At 42.6% G+C, this 16,510-nt stretch overlaps 1 protein-coding gene across 3 annotated transcripts in view; it reads right to left on the bottom strand.

The window, feature by feature from the left end:
- SH2D2A (SH2 domain containing 2A) overlaps positions 1-15,981 on the bottom strand; it is a 258,266-nt gene extending 242,285 nt beyond the window's left edge. For all 3 annotated transcript variants that reach the window (XM_056546543.1, XM_056546544.1, XM_056546545.1), the window contains exon 1: positions 15,872-15,981. In XM_056546543.1, coding sequence (XP_056402518.1) covers positions 15,872-15,893 — 22 coding nt within the window. In that variant the 5' untranslated portion in view covers positions 15,894-15,981. The remainder of the gene's footprint in view (positions 1-15,871) is intronic.
- Positions 15,982-16,510: the final 529 nt, after the last annotated feature.

Below are 16,510 nucleotides of genomic sequence, written 5' to 3'. Positions count from 1 at the left end.
TCAAAAGGTAAAGATCCTAGTCGTGTTGAGAATTGGAGGCCCATAGCTCTTCTCAATACGGACAGGAAGCTTCTGGCCAAGATACTGTTTAATCGGCTAGTGAAGTTTGCACCCCGGCTCCTTTCGGGGGCTCAGCACTGCTCTGTTCCAGGCCAAAGCACCTTAAGTGCTGTCCTCAGTGTCAGGGAGGCAGTGGAGTGGAGTAGTGCGGGTCTCTGGAAGGGGTACATACTGTCCTTGGATCAGGCCAAAGCATTTGATCGGGTGAACCACGAGTACCTCTGGTCCGTCCTCCTGAGATATGGCTTACCGAGTACTTTTGTGAATTGGCTTAAGATCTTGTATGCCGGGGCAGAGAGTTTCCCACTGGTGAACAGGTGGTCTGGCCGCTCTTTTGAGGTGGGGTCCGGAGTCCGTCAGGGTTGTCCTTTGAGCCCGCTTTTATACGTGTTCGCAATCCCTTCGTCCGGAGAGTAGATCGTGGGCCGTTGGCGGGAGTCGGGATGAGTCTGGTGGAGCTGGATGTCACCCAGAGAGTGGTGGCGTACACTGATGATGTCACTATTTTCGTCTCCTCGAGGGAGGAGGTCGATGTGGGGATGTCAGAGGTGGAGCGCTACTCGGAGGCATCCGGGTCCAAGATCAACCGGGAAAAGTGTGAAAGTCTCTGGCTGGGAGGGGGGGATCCCACATTTGATCTCCCGGACACCCTTCCAGGGCCCCAAGACTCAGCAAAAATTCTGGGCATCACATTCGGCCAGGATGATTATCCCACCAAAAACTGGGATGGTATGCTCCATGATGCCACTCAGAGGGTGAACCAGTGGAAGGGTTGGTCTATGACCCTCAGGGAAAGGGTGCACTTGATCAAATCATACCTGCTCCGCTTGTTTATCTATCTGGGCAGTGTATGTATCTTGCCAGATGCTTACTACAGCCTGTTTTTCCAACTGTTATGGGGGAACAGGTTGACCTAGTCAAGAGGGAGGTTACGTACCGTAGGAGGAGACTAGGGGGTTTATCTATGGTAAACCCTATGGTGTTCTTAACCAACACCTTCTTGAAAGCTAACATCTCGAACCTCTGGAAAGAGAGGGCTTCTCCGTGGGTACTCTCCTGCAGGGAATGGTTTCGGCCTTTCTTCCAGGAATGGGAGAGAGGAGGACAAGTGAAGGACCTCCGTACGCCCCATGGATATCTTCCGGCTTACGCTACCCAGACTCTGAAGGCGTTACGTCGGTGGGGTCTGCGAGTGTGGGAGATCAGGACCCAGTCAAGGCAGTTCCTTGACAAACGGGTTCTGTTGACCCACTTCCAGAAGCCTCTGGCGCTCAGGGACTGCCCAGGTCGGGATCTGAGGGTGGGGTTGTATCTTTTAAACTTGAAAAGGATCCCCCAGAAGTTTTGGGACTTGGCCTGGTGCTGCTTTCAGGGGAAGCTAGGTGTAAGGGACAACCTCAAGTACAGGAACTCTGATGACCGGGGGTGTCCCCGAGAAGAGTGGTGAGCGCTTCCATCGCTTCCATCGGCTGGAGTCAACTTGCCGGCCTTACCTATCCGGAGTGGGCTTATGGGGCATTCAGGACCCTCGGTGGCCGAGATCGGGGCACTTTATTTTTAGTTAGCTTAGTGGTTAAGTATCACACGTGGAATGCACAGTGTTTAGTGTCCACCCAGCAGAAAGTCCTCTCCGAGGTGGAGGTCTGTAGGAACATCACCGGTGACCTTGGGAAGATCAGGTCTTTGGAGTATGGTAGTCTTGGTACCAGTAGGGCTTCTCTCCTATGGAGAGGGTTTTCTTTTCATGTGCCCTAGGTACTAGATCTTTTTGGTAGAGTACCTTTATTTTGGTTAGGGACAGGCATACAGGGATAGAGATAGGGTGATAGTAGGGTCAGTTTTAATGAAGGGATAGAATTAGGGAGAATAGTAGGGGAGTTAGGGAAAGAGTTTAAATTTCTTCAGTGTATCAGATCTGCCATCCTTCTCCCTGGTGGTGGGCTGTTGCATGTGCACCATAGCTTTTTGTTTTCAGCTGATATGGTATGAAGGGCTTACAGGCACTGAACTTGTGCCTAAATTGGGTTGTGGTCTTGTATGTAAGGTTGTATTTAGTTGGTTGGTTGGAGTGCTAGGTGGGGAGGGGGTATTTGTGGGTGTTTTTTTTTAATTTAATTTATTTATTTATTTTTTTCCTTAGGGGATCTGACATGGGTCAGTTAAGGACTGGACTTAAGAACTGTACGAACTGTTATGGACTGACCCATGTACAGGAGGGGTGGTGTGGGATAGGGCACAGTTTTAGTGTAGGATATATTTTAGGGTTTTTGTAGGTATTTTTGTGAGGCACATTTATTATATTTGTATGTATACTGTGCTATGTATATTGTTTTATATTATTGTTTTATTTTATTCATTTGCTGGTATATTGTGTCATGTATTTTGTTTCATATTGTTGCATTAGCCATAAGAAAAGGGCAGTCGGACCAGTTGTAGTTATGTAGTATTATTATTGTATGTAGGTTTTTTTGTCTGTGTATATATAACTTTTATTTAAAAAGCAGAGGTGTGCTTTTTTATTTTTTATTTTTTATTTTATTTATTTATTTTTTGATAAGCCAAGCTGTGCTGTTGTTATGTTCATTCTCAATATATGTGTGTGTGTTTGTTAGTTTTGGAGATTATGCGTGTGTTATGTTTTCTGTTGTTTTATTTATTTATTTTCCCAAGTATGGATGATTTTGAGTTATAGCCAGGTGGTGCTGAATTTTATGTTGGTTTATTTATTTCATTTAATTAGCCAAGTTGAGCTAATTTTTTTCTTTTTTTTTATGTTATGTGTGTGAGTGTGAATTTCATAGTTTGCTTAGGTGTATAGGTATAGTATAGCTGTAGTTTGGTATATTTTAGAATTTATTAAAGCTGGGCTGGCCGGTTAGGCAGGGTTTTATTTTATTTTACATTTCTGTTGTAGCTGGTTAAGCTTGTTTTGTGTTCTTGTTTTTTGGAATTGTTTTGTATTTTTATAATAAAAAAGAGTGTCAGCGGAGAGCACCTTGTTCAGCCTTTAAGCCTTTAACGATGCAGGACGTATATTTACGTCCTGCGCCGGCTCCCACGATATGAAGCGGGGCCGCGCCGCGATCCCGCATCATACTGCATCTGTCCTAGCGCTCATCAACGGCAAGGACCCGCGGCTAATACCACACATCGCCGATCGCGGCGATGTGCGGTATTAACCCTTTAGAAGCGGCGATCAATGCTGACCGCCGCTTCTAAAGTGAAAGTGAAACTATCCCGGCTAGTCAGTCGGACTGTTTGGGACCGCCGCGGTGAAATCGCGGCATCCCGAACAGCTTACAGGACATCAGGAGGGCCCTTACCTGCCTCCTCGGTGTCCGATCAACGAATGACTGCTCCGTGCCTGAGATACAGGCAGGAGCAGTCAAGCGCCGATAACACTGATCACAGGAGTGTTAATGAGAGATCAGTGTGTGCGGTGGTCCCTATGGGACCTATAACACTGCAAAAAAAAGTAAAAAATTTTTTTTAATAAAGGTCATTTAACCCCTTCCCTAATAAAAGTTTGAATCACCCCCCTTTTCCCATAAAAAAAATAAAAAAGTGTGAATAAAAAAAAAGTAAACATATGTGGTATCACCGCATGCGTAAATGTACGAACTATAAAAATATATCATTAATTAAACCGCACGGTCAATGGCGTACGCGCAAAAAAATTCCAAAGTCCAAAAAAGCGTATTTTTGGTCACTTTTTATACCATTAAAAAATTTATAGAAAGTGATCAAAAAGTCTGATCAAAACAAAAATCATACTGATAAAAACTTCAGATCACGGCGCAAAAAATTTGTCCTCATACCGCCCTGTACGTGGAAAAATAAAAAAGTTAGAGGGGTCAGAAAATGACATTTTTAAACGTATAAATTTTCCTGCATGTAGTTATGATTTTTTCCAGAAGGACGACAAAATCAAACCTATATAAGTAGGGTATCATTATTACCGTATGGACCTACAGAATTATGATAAGGTGTCATTTTTACCGAAATATGCACTGCGTAGAAACGGAAGCCCCCCAAAAGCTACAAATGGTGTTTTTTCTTCGATTTTGTCGCACAATGATATTTTTTCCCGTTTTGCAGTGAATTTTTGGGTAAAATGACTAATGTCACTGCAAAGAAGAATTGGTGACGCAAAAAATAAGCCATAATATGGATTTTTAGGTGGAAAATTGAAAGGGGTATGAATTTTTAAAAGTAAGGAGGAAAAAACGAAAGTGCAAAAAACTGAAAATCCCTGAGTCCTTAAGGGGTTAAAGGACTACACAACTTTCTTTGTAACATACAGCAGCTTATAATTGCTGGAAGGCTAATTTTTTTTAAATAGAAGTAATTTACAAATCTGTTTAACCTTCTGGCACCAGCTGATTAAATTTTTTTTTTTCACCAGAGCACCCTTTAATGTTATGATTGATCAGTGTTAATTAGTTTCTCAAAATCTCAAATAACTGTGGTTTAGCTGGCACTATTATACCGCCAACTCCTCCTCTTCTCCCCCACTATGTTCCTTTGAATCTGTGTATATTATAGTAGGGTCAGACGTTTCTTTTTATGTCCCATGGTGTCTTCTAAACTAAACAAAACAGCAGACATTAAAGGGTCACTCTCACTAAAAAATGTTTTGCTATTGCACTCCTTATGGTAAATAAAACATATTTCAAATATACTTTGTTTAAAAAAAGTGAAGTTTTCTATGTTTTATTTGTGCTTAAAAAAGCTCAAGAGCACATTTTCCCCCATCTTATACACAGACTTAGGACCGAAGTCCAAACACAGAAAGTGCAGCCTGGAGTGCTGAGGGGGGTGTGTCCAACCACATCCAATCATAGCTCCTTTCACACTTAACTGCCATATGCTGTTGGTTGGACACACACCCCTCAGCAGTCCAGACTGCATCTCCTGTGTTTAGGCTTCGGTCCTAAGTCTGTGTATAAGATGGGGGGAAATGTGCTCTTGAGCTTTTTTAAGCACAAATAAAACATAGAAAACATCTATTTTCTTTTAACCCCTTAAGGACCAGGGTTTTTCCGTTTTTGCATTTTCGTTTTTTGCTCCTTGCCTTTAAAAAATCATAACTCTTTCAATTTTGCACCTAAAAATCCATATTATGGCTTATTTTTTGCGCCACCAATTCTACTTTGTAATGACATCAGTCATTGTGCCCAAAAATCTACGGTGAAACGGAAAAAAAAATCATTGTGAGACAAAATTGAAAAAAAAAATGCCGTTTTGCAACTTTTGGGGGCTTCCGTTTCTACGTAGTACATTTTTCGGTAAAAATGACACCTGATATTTATTCCGTAGATCCATACGGTTAAAATGATACCCTACTTATATAGGTTTGATTTTGTCGTACTTCTGGAAAAAATCCTAACTTCATGCAGGAAAATTAATACGTTTAAAATTGTCATTTCTGACCACTGTAACTTTTTTATTTTTCCGTTTATGGGGCGGTATGAGGGCTCATTTTTTGCGCCGTGATCTGAAGTTTTTAACGATACCATTTTTGCATTGATAGGACTTATTGATCGCTTTTTTCATTTTTTCATGATATAAAAAGTGATCAAAAATGCACTATTTTGTCCTTTGGAATTTTTTTTCGCGCACGCCATTGACCGTGCGGTTTAATTTACGATATATTTTTATAATTTGGACATTTCCGCATGCAGCGATACTATATATGTTCAGTTTTATTTTTATTTACACTGTGTTTTTTTTTATGGGCAAAGGGGGGGGATTCAAACTTTTAATAGGGGAGGGGTTAAAGGATATTTATTCACTTTTTTTTTCACTTTTTTTTTGCAGTGTTATAGGTCATAAGAAACCAGTGATCAATGATTCTGCCGCTTGACTGCTCAGGCACTGAGCAGTCATTCGGTGATCGGACAGCGAGGAGGCAGGTAGGGGCCCTCCCGCTGTCCGGTAAGCTGTTCGGGATGCCGCGATTTCACCGCGGCTATCCCGAACAGCCCACTGAGCTAACCGGCATGGTTTCAGTTTCACTTTAGACGCGGCGTTCAACTTTGAACGCCGTGTCTAAGGGGTTAATAGCGCGCGGCACAGCGATCAATGCCGCACGCTGTTAGCCACGGGTCCCGGCCGTTGTTAAAGGCCGGGCCCGACCCGCTATGACGCCGTGGCCCCGCGTTATAGATCGGGAGTGGACACATGACGTTCCAGTACGTCGTGTCCTTAAGGGGTTAAACAAAGTATATTAGAAATATATTTTATTTACCATAAGGAGTGCAATAGCAAAAATTTGTTTTAATGAGAGTTTCCATTTAAGGATTGTGAGGTCATCCCTGCATGAACAACTCCATGTAGAAATGGTCAGCTATAAACTTACTGCATGTGGGCATCTTAAATAATTATCATTATTTATTTATTTTCAACACCCTTCCTTTTTTGCTATCTATGTAATATTCTGTAAAATCTAATGAAGGGGCACTCCATATTCATCAACTGTTATACTCTATGGACTAATCCAACATATTTGATCCATGTTCAATACATTAATTATTTGGTAGAGGTTATTTTTTATTTCAGTATTACCAACCACAACTTCTGTCACCACTACATACTTCTTTAAGACAACTCGTATATTCTATAAACTGTCATATCTTTGAATTAAGCTTACTTTTGAAAAGTATTTTTAAGATTTTAAAAGGGGATAGAGGGGCTTAATGTCATAAATTGTTGTGTGTCACAAGGCAACTTGCTATAAAACATCACAATATATACAACAGATAATGAATAAAATCTTCATGAAGAACAAGAATTTATATATTTAGAGCAGTAATTTTTAGGCCCACTTTATAAACTGGGCAGATATATCAACCAAAGGGTACAGGAGTAAGCAACAAGTAAAAATAGCAAAACTTGGAAAAGGTGCATCTCTTCACCATGAGTACACTGATCAGCAAATTTAGAGCATTGAAATATTATTATAATTTTAGTCTTCCTTATGCACACAGGGCTATCACAGTACAGAAATAATGCACACAGTGATTCCATAGTATGAGAATGATGCATAGAATGATGTCACAGTATTGGAATAATGCACACCATAATTTCATATTGCAGGAAATAAATGTAATTGTACCTGTGATCTCACAGCATAAAAATATCATTTTACGTGCAAGTACAATGTATATAGTGACACCACAATACAGAAAATTGTTTTTCAAAAAGGCAATACAGCCAATGATAATGCACTTATCAAGGTTAACCGAGGACTCTATATTACAAATATTAGAATGAGGTCCTTTCCCTATATTTTCTAAAATATTAGAATAAAGTTTCCTTTCCCTCTTCCATAGTCAGTTCATAACAGACCTAATGTTTTGGAGGTCAGGGCAGGCGGTAAAGGTGCATAATCAAATAACATAGCAGGAAGGTCAGGATGCACAGGAAGAGGCAAACAGGCAAAAGGAATGCTTAATCACAGGCTAGGGGCACTGAAGATCCAGCAGGGAAGGGGGAGAGGAGCTGGCATAAATAACATATGGGATAGACCAGACACCAATTAGTGGTGTGCTGCCCCTTTAAATTATATAGAAGGTGCCGCGCGTGCCTTAGGAGGCGGAGGCATGCGTGCGGGGAAGCAGAGAGCCAGGCAGCAGGAGGTAAGCCACAGGCCGCGATTCGCATGTGGCTGCATGAGAGCGAGAGATGGCGGGTGCTCACGGTCAGGGTTCGGGACCGGAGTGCTTGCCATGACAGTACCCCCTCCGCCTTTTGGTCTCCCCCTCCTTTTTGAAGACAAAAATTTGTGGATAAGGTCACGGTTTATAATATTGTCCTATGGCTCCCAAGACCTTTCCTCTGGGCCAAATCCTTCCCAATCCACTAGGAAAAAGCATTTACCTCTGATAAACTTATAGTCCAAAATTTCTTTAACGACATAGACATCAGAGGTACCTGAGATGGGAGTAGGTGAGATGTTTTTATTTGAAAAGCGGTTGTAACTGGGTACCTTAAAGCGGATATACTTTGAAGACAGCCAGACTCTATCACCAGGAGAGAACTTGGGAGGAGATTGCCTTTTCTTGTCCGCTTGAGACTTCATACGTGAAGTGGCATACAATAGAGATTGACGAGTCTTCTGCCAGATGGTAGAGAAACTCCGCACTTGCTCATCAACCACAGGAAATCCGGAGGAAGAGGACAAGGGAAGAGGAGGATGAAACCCATAAACCACAAAGAACGGTGATGACCCAGAGGATTCAGAGTCCCTATGATTGTATGAGAACTCTGCCCAAGGGAGTAAATCTACCCAGTCATCTTGATGAGAAGAAATCATCTGACGGAAATAATCTCCTAAAACCTGATTCACCGTCTTGACCTGTCCAATGGATTGGGGATGGTATGCTGAGGAGAAATCCAATTTAAATTGGAGACAAGAGCAGAGAACTCTCCAGAACTTGGAGACGAATTGAACACCTCGATCGGAGACAATATGGGAAGTTAAACCATGAAGGCAGAAAATATGGCAAAGGAATAGCTTGGCAAGCTGCAAGCTGCGGTGCTGATGGTAAACCTGGTAGAGGCACAAAATGAGCCATTTTAGAGAATAGGTCCACTACAACCCAAATGAACGTATTGCCGCCAGAAGAAAGAAGGTCTGTAATAAAGTCCATAGCAATATTGATCCAATGCTGCTGTGGCACTGGCAAAGGCTGTAGTAGACCAGTAGGCTTGGAATGGGGGTCTTGTCCCGGGTGCAAGCACGGACAAAATCAATGACATCCTGCTTTAAAAGTGGGCCACCAGTACTGTCGGGAGATGAGATGTAAGGATTTATATATGAATTCATTTATTTATGTATCATGTATTCCAGCATGACCAGCTAGAAGAGAGGAATGACCCCATTTCAGGACTCAGAGTATTAAATGAGGAAGTACATAAGTCTTCCCAGGAGGCAAGTGCTGAAGACATGCTGGCGCTGCAGAGATGAGACGAACAGGAGGAGCAATATGTTGAGGATGGGACTCCTGGTCTTGTACATCTGAAGATCTGGACAGAGAGTCCGTACGAGGATTCTTCTCAGCAGGGCGAAAGTGGATAAAGAAATCAAATCTGGAGAAGAACAGAGACCAACGAGCCTGTCGGGGGGTTGAGACGATGGGCAGTCTGGGGATAGAGCAAGTTCTTGTGGTCTGAATAGATAGTTAGCGGATGTACAGAGCCTTCCAAGAGATGACACCATACTTCTAAGGCCAACTTTAAGGCCAAGGGCTCACGATCTCCGATAGTATAATTTCTCTCCGCAGGGGAGAAGGTCTTCGAGAAGAATCCACAGGTTACAGTTCTTCCTTTAGAAGATTTTCGCATTAAGACTGCACCTGCTCAACCGAAGAGGCATCTACTTCTAAGATAAATGGCTTTCTGGGATCAGGTCTAGAAAAAACAAGAGCAGAAGTGAAGGCGGACTTTAACTGTTTGAACAAAATAACATTAATGCTTATGAAGAAATATAAAATCCCATCCCTTCCCCAATATCGCGCCACACCCCTACCCTTCAATTCCCTGGTTGAACTTGATGGACGTATGTCTTTTTTCAACCGTACTAACTATGTAACTAAAGCTTCTTCAGCCTCTGGAGTCCAGACCCTAGAATTGGCAGCCTTCTTGGTTAGCGAGACGGTGGGAGCAACCAAGGTGGAGTAGTGAGGAATAAACTGTCGATAGTAATTAGCAAAGCCTAGGAAGCGCTGAATAGCTTTCAAACCAGTGGGTCGTGGACAATCCAGCACTGCGGACAATTTGAAGACCTTCACTGGGAAGGTACACTTCTCAAGTTTAGCATAGAGATGGTTTTCTCGGAGATGCTGTAATACTTGGAGGAGACGAAGGCGATGAGACTGGACATTGGGCGAATAGATGAGTATGTCGTCCAAGTAGACGACACAGGAGTAAAGAAGGTCACAAAAAATGTAATTGACAAACTCCTGGAAGACTCCTGGGGCATTACAAAGCCCGAAAGGCATGACAAGATACTCGAAATGTCCATCACGGGTACTGGACACAGTCTTCCATTCATCCCCTTCATGGATGTGAATAAAATTATAGGCCCCTCGTAGGTCGAGTTCGGAGAAGATCTTAGCAGTTGATGCAAGGTCACAAGGATCCGTTTTTTTTCTCCACTAAGAAGAATCTGGCTCCAACAGGGGAGGATGACTTTCTAATAAAACCTTTCTTTAGATTTTCTTGTATATAGTTAGACATGGCCTGAGTTTCTGGAACAGACAAGGGATAAATTCTGCCCTGAGAAGGTGTGGTTCCAGACAATAAGTCGATAGGACAATCATAAGGACGATGTGGAGGTAAAGCTTCAACTTGTTTCTTGCTGAAGACGTCAGCAAAATCCTGAAGAAAATATGGCAGCCCGGGCAGAGGGGTGGAAGGAGACACCAACTTGGACGGAAGGGTATGGAAACAGTTGTTATAGCAGAAACTTCCCTTCACAAAGTACTTCTCCAGTCTTCCAGTCAAGATGCGGGGCAAGTAGTTGTATCCAGGGAAGGCCTAGTAGAAGAGTGGAGGTACAATGTGGAAGTACATACAAGGCCAATTTTTCCTTAAGCAGAACTCCAACTTGCATAGACAAGGGTACTGTGCAGAATAAGATAGTAGAGTCCAGATTTTCTCCATTGACCGAGGAGATGTACAAAGGCTTCAGAAGGTGGGTTACTGGCAGATGATACCTACGCACTAATGAGGCATCGATAAAGTTCCCAGCAGAACCAGAGTCCAGGAAGACCAGAACGAAGATAGTATCTTTGGAGGGTAGAGACAGCTGGACCTTCAAATTCAAGCATGGAGAGGAGGTATTCACAACTAGGGAGGCCTCTCCTACAAACCCTAGGTGCTAGCGTTTTCCTGTGACTGTGGACGCAGAGGACAATCTCTGAGGAAATTATCTGCACTGGCGCAGTATGGGCAGAGGTTCTCAGCTATTCAGGGGGTTCTTTCCTGCAGGTTCAGGTGAGACCTATCCAACTGCATAGCCTCCACAGCGGGAGGCATTGTAGAAGCTTGCGGTGGTTTCTGGAAGACGGGTGCCAGACGAGGAAAGCGCCGATGTCATGCAGACTCCCTTTCTTGGCGCAATTCCTCATGCCGTTCAGAGAAACGGATATCTATCCGAGATGCCAACTATATGAGTTCATTCAGGGTAGCGGGCAATTCCCGGCCAGCAAGGACATCATTGATATGGCTAGAAAGTCCTCTCTTGAAAGTGGCACATAGAGCTTCATTGTTCCAAGATAATTCTGATGCCAGGGTACGAAATTGAATGGCGTACTCGCCCACAGAGGAGTTTCCCTGCGAAAGACTGATCAGTGACGTATTATCAGAGGAGGCTGTGGCTGGTACTTCAAAGACACCCCGAAGTTCCATCAGGAAAGCCTGGAGATTGGTTGTGAGAGCATCACTGCGGTCCCAGAGCGGAGTTGCCCAGGCCAAAGCCCTTCCAGTAAGGAGACTGAAGACAAAGGCCATCTTTGCTTGTTCCATTGGGAACTGTTCTGCCATGAGTTCGGTGTGCATGGAGCACTGAGTCACGAAACCAATACAGGACTTGGGATCCCCCTCATATTTCTCTGGAAGACACAAGCGGAGTTTCGTACCGGAAGAGACTGTAGCAGCAGGAGGCAGCACTGGAGCAGGAGGAGGCGGAGGCTGTTGCTGCTGTTGTTGAGCAGTTATCAACTGCTGCATCATGGCAGATAACTGGCTCAACTTCTGTGACTGCTGGGCCAACTGCTGTGACTGGAACGCCACGATAGAAGCAAGATCTGGATTTTCTGGCAGAGGAACCCCAGTGGGATCCATGGCCGGATCTTACTCTTACGATCCTGGTTGTGGATCCTACTAACCTGTGTGGCAATGTCTCGGACCATATCGGGGAGCAGAGTCTAAGGTGCAACTGGGCTTCACCAGAGCTCGCCGCAAGGTAGGATGGGCTTGCTGCAGCAGGTAACACCCAGGTCGCTACCCCCAACACGGCTCGACCACAAAGGTAGCTGGGCAAGACGAGGTACCAAAGGATGAGGCAGAAGTGTAGTCAAACTTAGCAGGAGGCCAGGACAGGCAGCAAAGGTGCATAGTCAAATAACGTAGCAGGAAGGTCTGAATCCACAGAAAGAGCCAAACAGGCAAAAGAAATGCTTAATCTCAGGCTAGGGGCGCTGAAGATCCAGTAGGGAAGTGGGGGAGGAGCTGGCATAAATAACATATGGGATGGACCAGACACCAATTAGTTATGCGCTGGCCCTTTAAATCTAGAGAAGGTGACGCGCACGCCCCCTAGGAGGCGGGGGCGTGCACGCGGGGAAGCAGAGAGCCGGGCAGCAGGAGGTAAGCCACGGGCCACGATTCGCATGCAGCTGCATGCCGCGATGCGAATTGCGGTCCCAGCCGGAGACGGCGGGCGCTCACGGTCGGGATGCGGGACCGGAGCGCTCGCCATGAGATGTCTGAGTAAAAATGACTTAGTTGCCTGTAGGTACACCAACGTATGTGGGCTCCTATTAAACCCAGACAAATAAAAAAGTGATGGTCCACTGGACCAGTTACTTCTTTTAACTGTATAAATATGCAACATTTTTATGCTCAATATTTTACCATATCTAAAAACAGTAAACTTAACCCCTTAAGGACCAAGGACGTACCGGTAGATCCAGGCATGAGCAGTCATGCGGCAGAATCGTTGATCACTGGTTTCTTATGAGAAACCAGTGATCAATGATGAAGATCAGTGTGTGCAGTGTTATAAAAACGTGTTGGCTAAAAACGAAAAACGAAAGTTGCCGGCTAGCTCAGTCGGGCTGTTCGGGATAGCCGCTGCTAATCGCGGCATCCCGAAGAGCTTGCAGGACAGCGGGAGGGCCCCTACCTGCCTCCTCGCTGTCCGATCGCCGAATGACTGCTCAGTGCCTGAGATCCAGGCATGAGCAGTCATGCGGCAGAATCGTTGATCACTGGTTTCTTATGAGAAACCAGTGATCAATGATGAAGATCAGTGTGTGCAGTGTTATAGGTCCCTATGGGACCTATAACACTGCAAAAAAAAAAGTGAAAAAAAAAAGTGAATAAAGATCATTTAACTCCTCCCCTATTAAAAGTTTGAATCACCCCCCTTTTCCAATAAAAAAAAAAAACACAGTGTAAATAAAAATAAAAATAAACATAAATGGTATCACCGCGTGCGGAAATTTCCGACTTATAAAAATATATCATTAATCAAACCGCTCGGTCAATGGCGTGCGCGCAAAAAAAGTTCCAAAGTCCAAAATAGTGCATTTTTGGTCACTTTTTATATCATTTAAAAATGATCAATAAGTCCTATCAATGCAAAAAGGGTACCGTTAAAAACTTCAGATCACGGCACAAAAAATTAGCCCTCATACCGCCCCATACACGGAAAAATAAAAAAGTTATAGGGGTCAGAAGATGACAATTTTAAACGTATTAATTTTCCTGCATTTAGTTATGATTTTTTCCAGAAGTCCGACAAAATCAAACCTATATAAGTAGGGTATCATTTTAATCGTATGGACCTACAGAATAAAGATAAGGTGTCATTTTTACCGAAAAATGTACTACGTAGAAACGGAACCCGCCAAAAGTTACAAAACTGCATTTTTTTCAATTTTGTCGCACAATGATTTTTTTTCCATTTCACCGTAGATTTTTGGGCAAAATGACTGAGGTCGTTACAAAGTAGAATTGGTGGCGCAAAAAATAAGCCATCATATGGATTTTTAGGTGCAAAATTGAAAGAGTTATGATTTTTTAAAGGCAAGGAGCAAAAAATGAAAATGCAAAAACAGAAAAACCCACACTCCTTAACCCCTTAAGGACGCAGGACGTAAATGTACGTCCTGGTGCGGTGGTACTTAACGCACCAGGACGTACATTTACGTCCTGTGCATAACCGCGGGCATCGGAGCGATGCCCGTGTCATGCGCGGCTGATCCCGGCTGCGATCTCGCGGGCGTCCGCCATTAACCCCTCAGGTGCCGGGATCAATACAGATCCCGGCATCTGCGGCAGTGCGCGATTTAAATGAACGATCGGATCGCCTGCAGCGCTGCACCTTCCTGCTTCCAGCTACCGGCGTCTTCTGCTCTGGTCTGTGATCGAGCAGACCAGAACAGAAGATAGCCGATAACACTGATCTGTTCTATGTCCTATACATAGAACAGATCAGTATTAGCTATCATGGTATTGCTATGAATAGTCCCCTATGGGGACTATTCAAGTGTCAATTTTTTTTTTTAAAAATGTAAAAGTTAAAGTAAAAAAAAAGTGAAAAATCCCCTCCCCCAATAAAAAAGTAAAACGTCTGTTTTTTCCTATTTTACCCCCAAAAAGCGTAAAAAATTAATTTTATAGACATATTTGGTATCTCCGTGTGCGTAAATGTCCGAACTATTAAAATAAAATGTTAATGATCCCGTACGGTGAACGGCGTGAACGTAAAAAAAATTTAAAAGTCCAAAATTGCTACTTTTTTAATACATTTTATTTAAAAAAAAATTATAAAAAATTTGTTAAAAGTTTTTTATATGCAAATGTGGTATCCAAAAAAAGTACAGATCATGGCGCAAAAAATGAGCCCTCATACTGCCGCTTATACGGAAAAATAAAAAAGTTATAGGTCATCAAAATAAAGGGATTATAAACATACTAATTTGGTTAAAAAGTTTGTGATTTTTTTAAAGCACAACAATAATATAAAAGTATGGAATAATGGGTATCATTCTAATCGTATTGACCCTCAGAATAAAGAACACACATCATTTTTGCCGTTAATTGTACGGCGTGAAAACGAAACCTTCCAAAATTAGCAAAATTGCGTTTTTCTTTTTAATTTCCCCACCAAAATAGTGTTTTTTGGTTGCGTTATACATTTTATGATATAATGAGTTATGTCATTACAAAGGACAACTGGTCACGCAAAAAAAAAAGCCCTCATACTAGTCTGTGGATGAAAATATAAAAGAGTTATGATTTTTAGAAGGCGAGGAGGAAAAAATGAAAACGTAAAAATTTAATTGTCTGAGTCCTTAAGGCCAAAATGGGCTGAGTCCTTAAGGGGTTAAGGGGTTAATTTTTGGACAATTAGACATTTTTAGCATTCACTCATAATTCAGTATTTTAAAAATTTTAGGGTGGTGCCTTGATGTCTCCTTCACCTTTCCAACCTAAGGTTAATTCACATGTGTCAGATTTCTTGTAGAAATTTCTGCCACTGAAAATCTGTTCTATTCATCTGAATTGTTGGTGGCAAGTAAATTGGTATCTGCAAACCCCATTTGGATTAATGCAATAGCATCTGCCGCATGTTGATTCACCCTCCGGTTCACCAATAAAACAAAACAAGTAATAAGTCGGTGATTTAAAAAAAAAAAAAAAAAAAGAGCATACTCAAATAATACTGTCCTCCAGTAACTAACAATGTCAAGGAGAAATAATGTAAATATTTTTCAATAAACAAACATAATGGTAGTAAATCCCAACACCCAACAAATCCATCCCACCAATAGGTTCTTGAGGCAGAGATACAACTAGGGCAACATCTTGGAATCTGTATGTTTTTTCATGGATTATGGACTTATTTTAAATAGTAGAATAAGAATTTCTTCCAAATAATGCACACAGTACAGGATATTATACTGGGATGTGGTTTATTGTTGGAAAAAAAAGAAGTAAAACCTGGAATGAGCCATAAGTACTCAGTATAATCGCAGGATCTGGCAAAAGATTCTGAAACAAATCAGGCACTTACCTTTCTGGTAGTTATATGCCATCCCTACCACTGTATAATATGTGTAGTATATCTGTCAGTGAAGAAAGTTGAAGCCAGCTCACTGCTCATTCTACATGCCTGCTCATTGCTTCTATATTCAAAGTGACAGGAAATTAAGTGTTAGCCACAATACAAGGCGATGTCAAGAAGATGACAGAGATGTGAACACAAGAAGCACTGCCCTTGTCACATACGTCATGGAAACAGCACCCAGCACAGCTGAGGTTTTCAGTTTTAAATACTTAGCTCTGTTTTCTTTTTGTTTTAGTAGTAACCACATTTATATTACCTTTCTTTTATGTCTTGTGTTGTAACCCCTACAGAAATAATACTTCCTGTTTACACAGAACAGTTGCTGAGCTGGGATATAGTTCTTACCAGTGAGACTTCTGTTTATACTTAAAGAAGCACTCCAGTTTTTTTTTTTTGCCCATAACATGCACACTCACCATCACTAGTCATACAGAGCCATTTTTTCCAACACAGCTAAGACAGCTAAGACACCCACGATCCCCATGAAGAGATAGGAGTGAGGTGGCAGAGGTGCCACCCCTCCTATACCTGCTATTGGTGGTCTAGATGCAACCACCAATAGCAGATCGGTGGGCGGGTTTACTT

This window comes from Hyla sarda, chromosome 11, assembly GCF_029499605.1.
Source record: "Hyla sarda isolate aHylSar1 chromosome 11, aHylSar1.hap1, whole genome shotgun sequence".
Lineage (NCBI taxonomy): Eukaryota > Metazoa > Chordata > Amphibia > Anura > Hylidae > Hyla > Hyla sarda.
The sequence above is the reverse complement of the archived record's forward strand: the minus strand, read 5'-3'. Positions and strand labels throughout refer to the sequence as shown.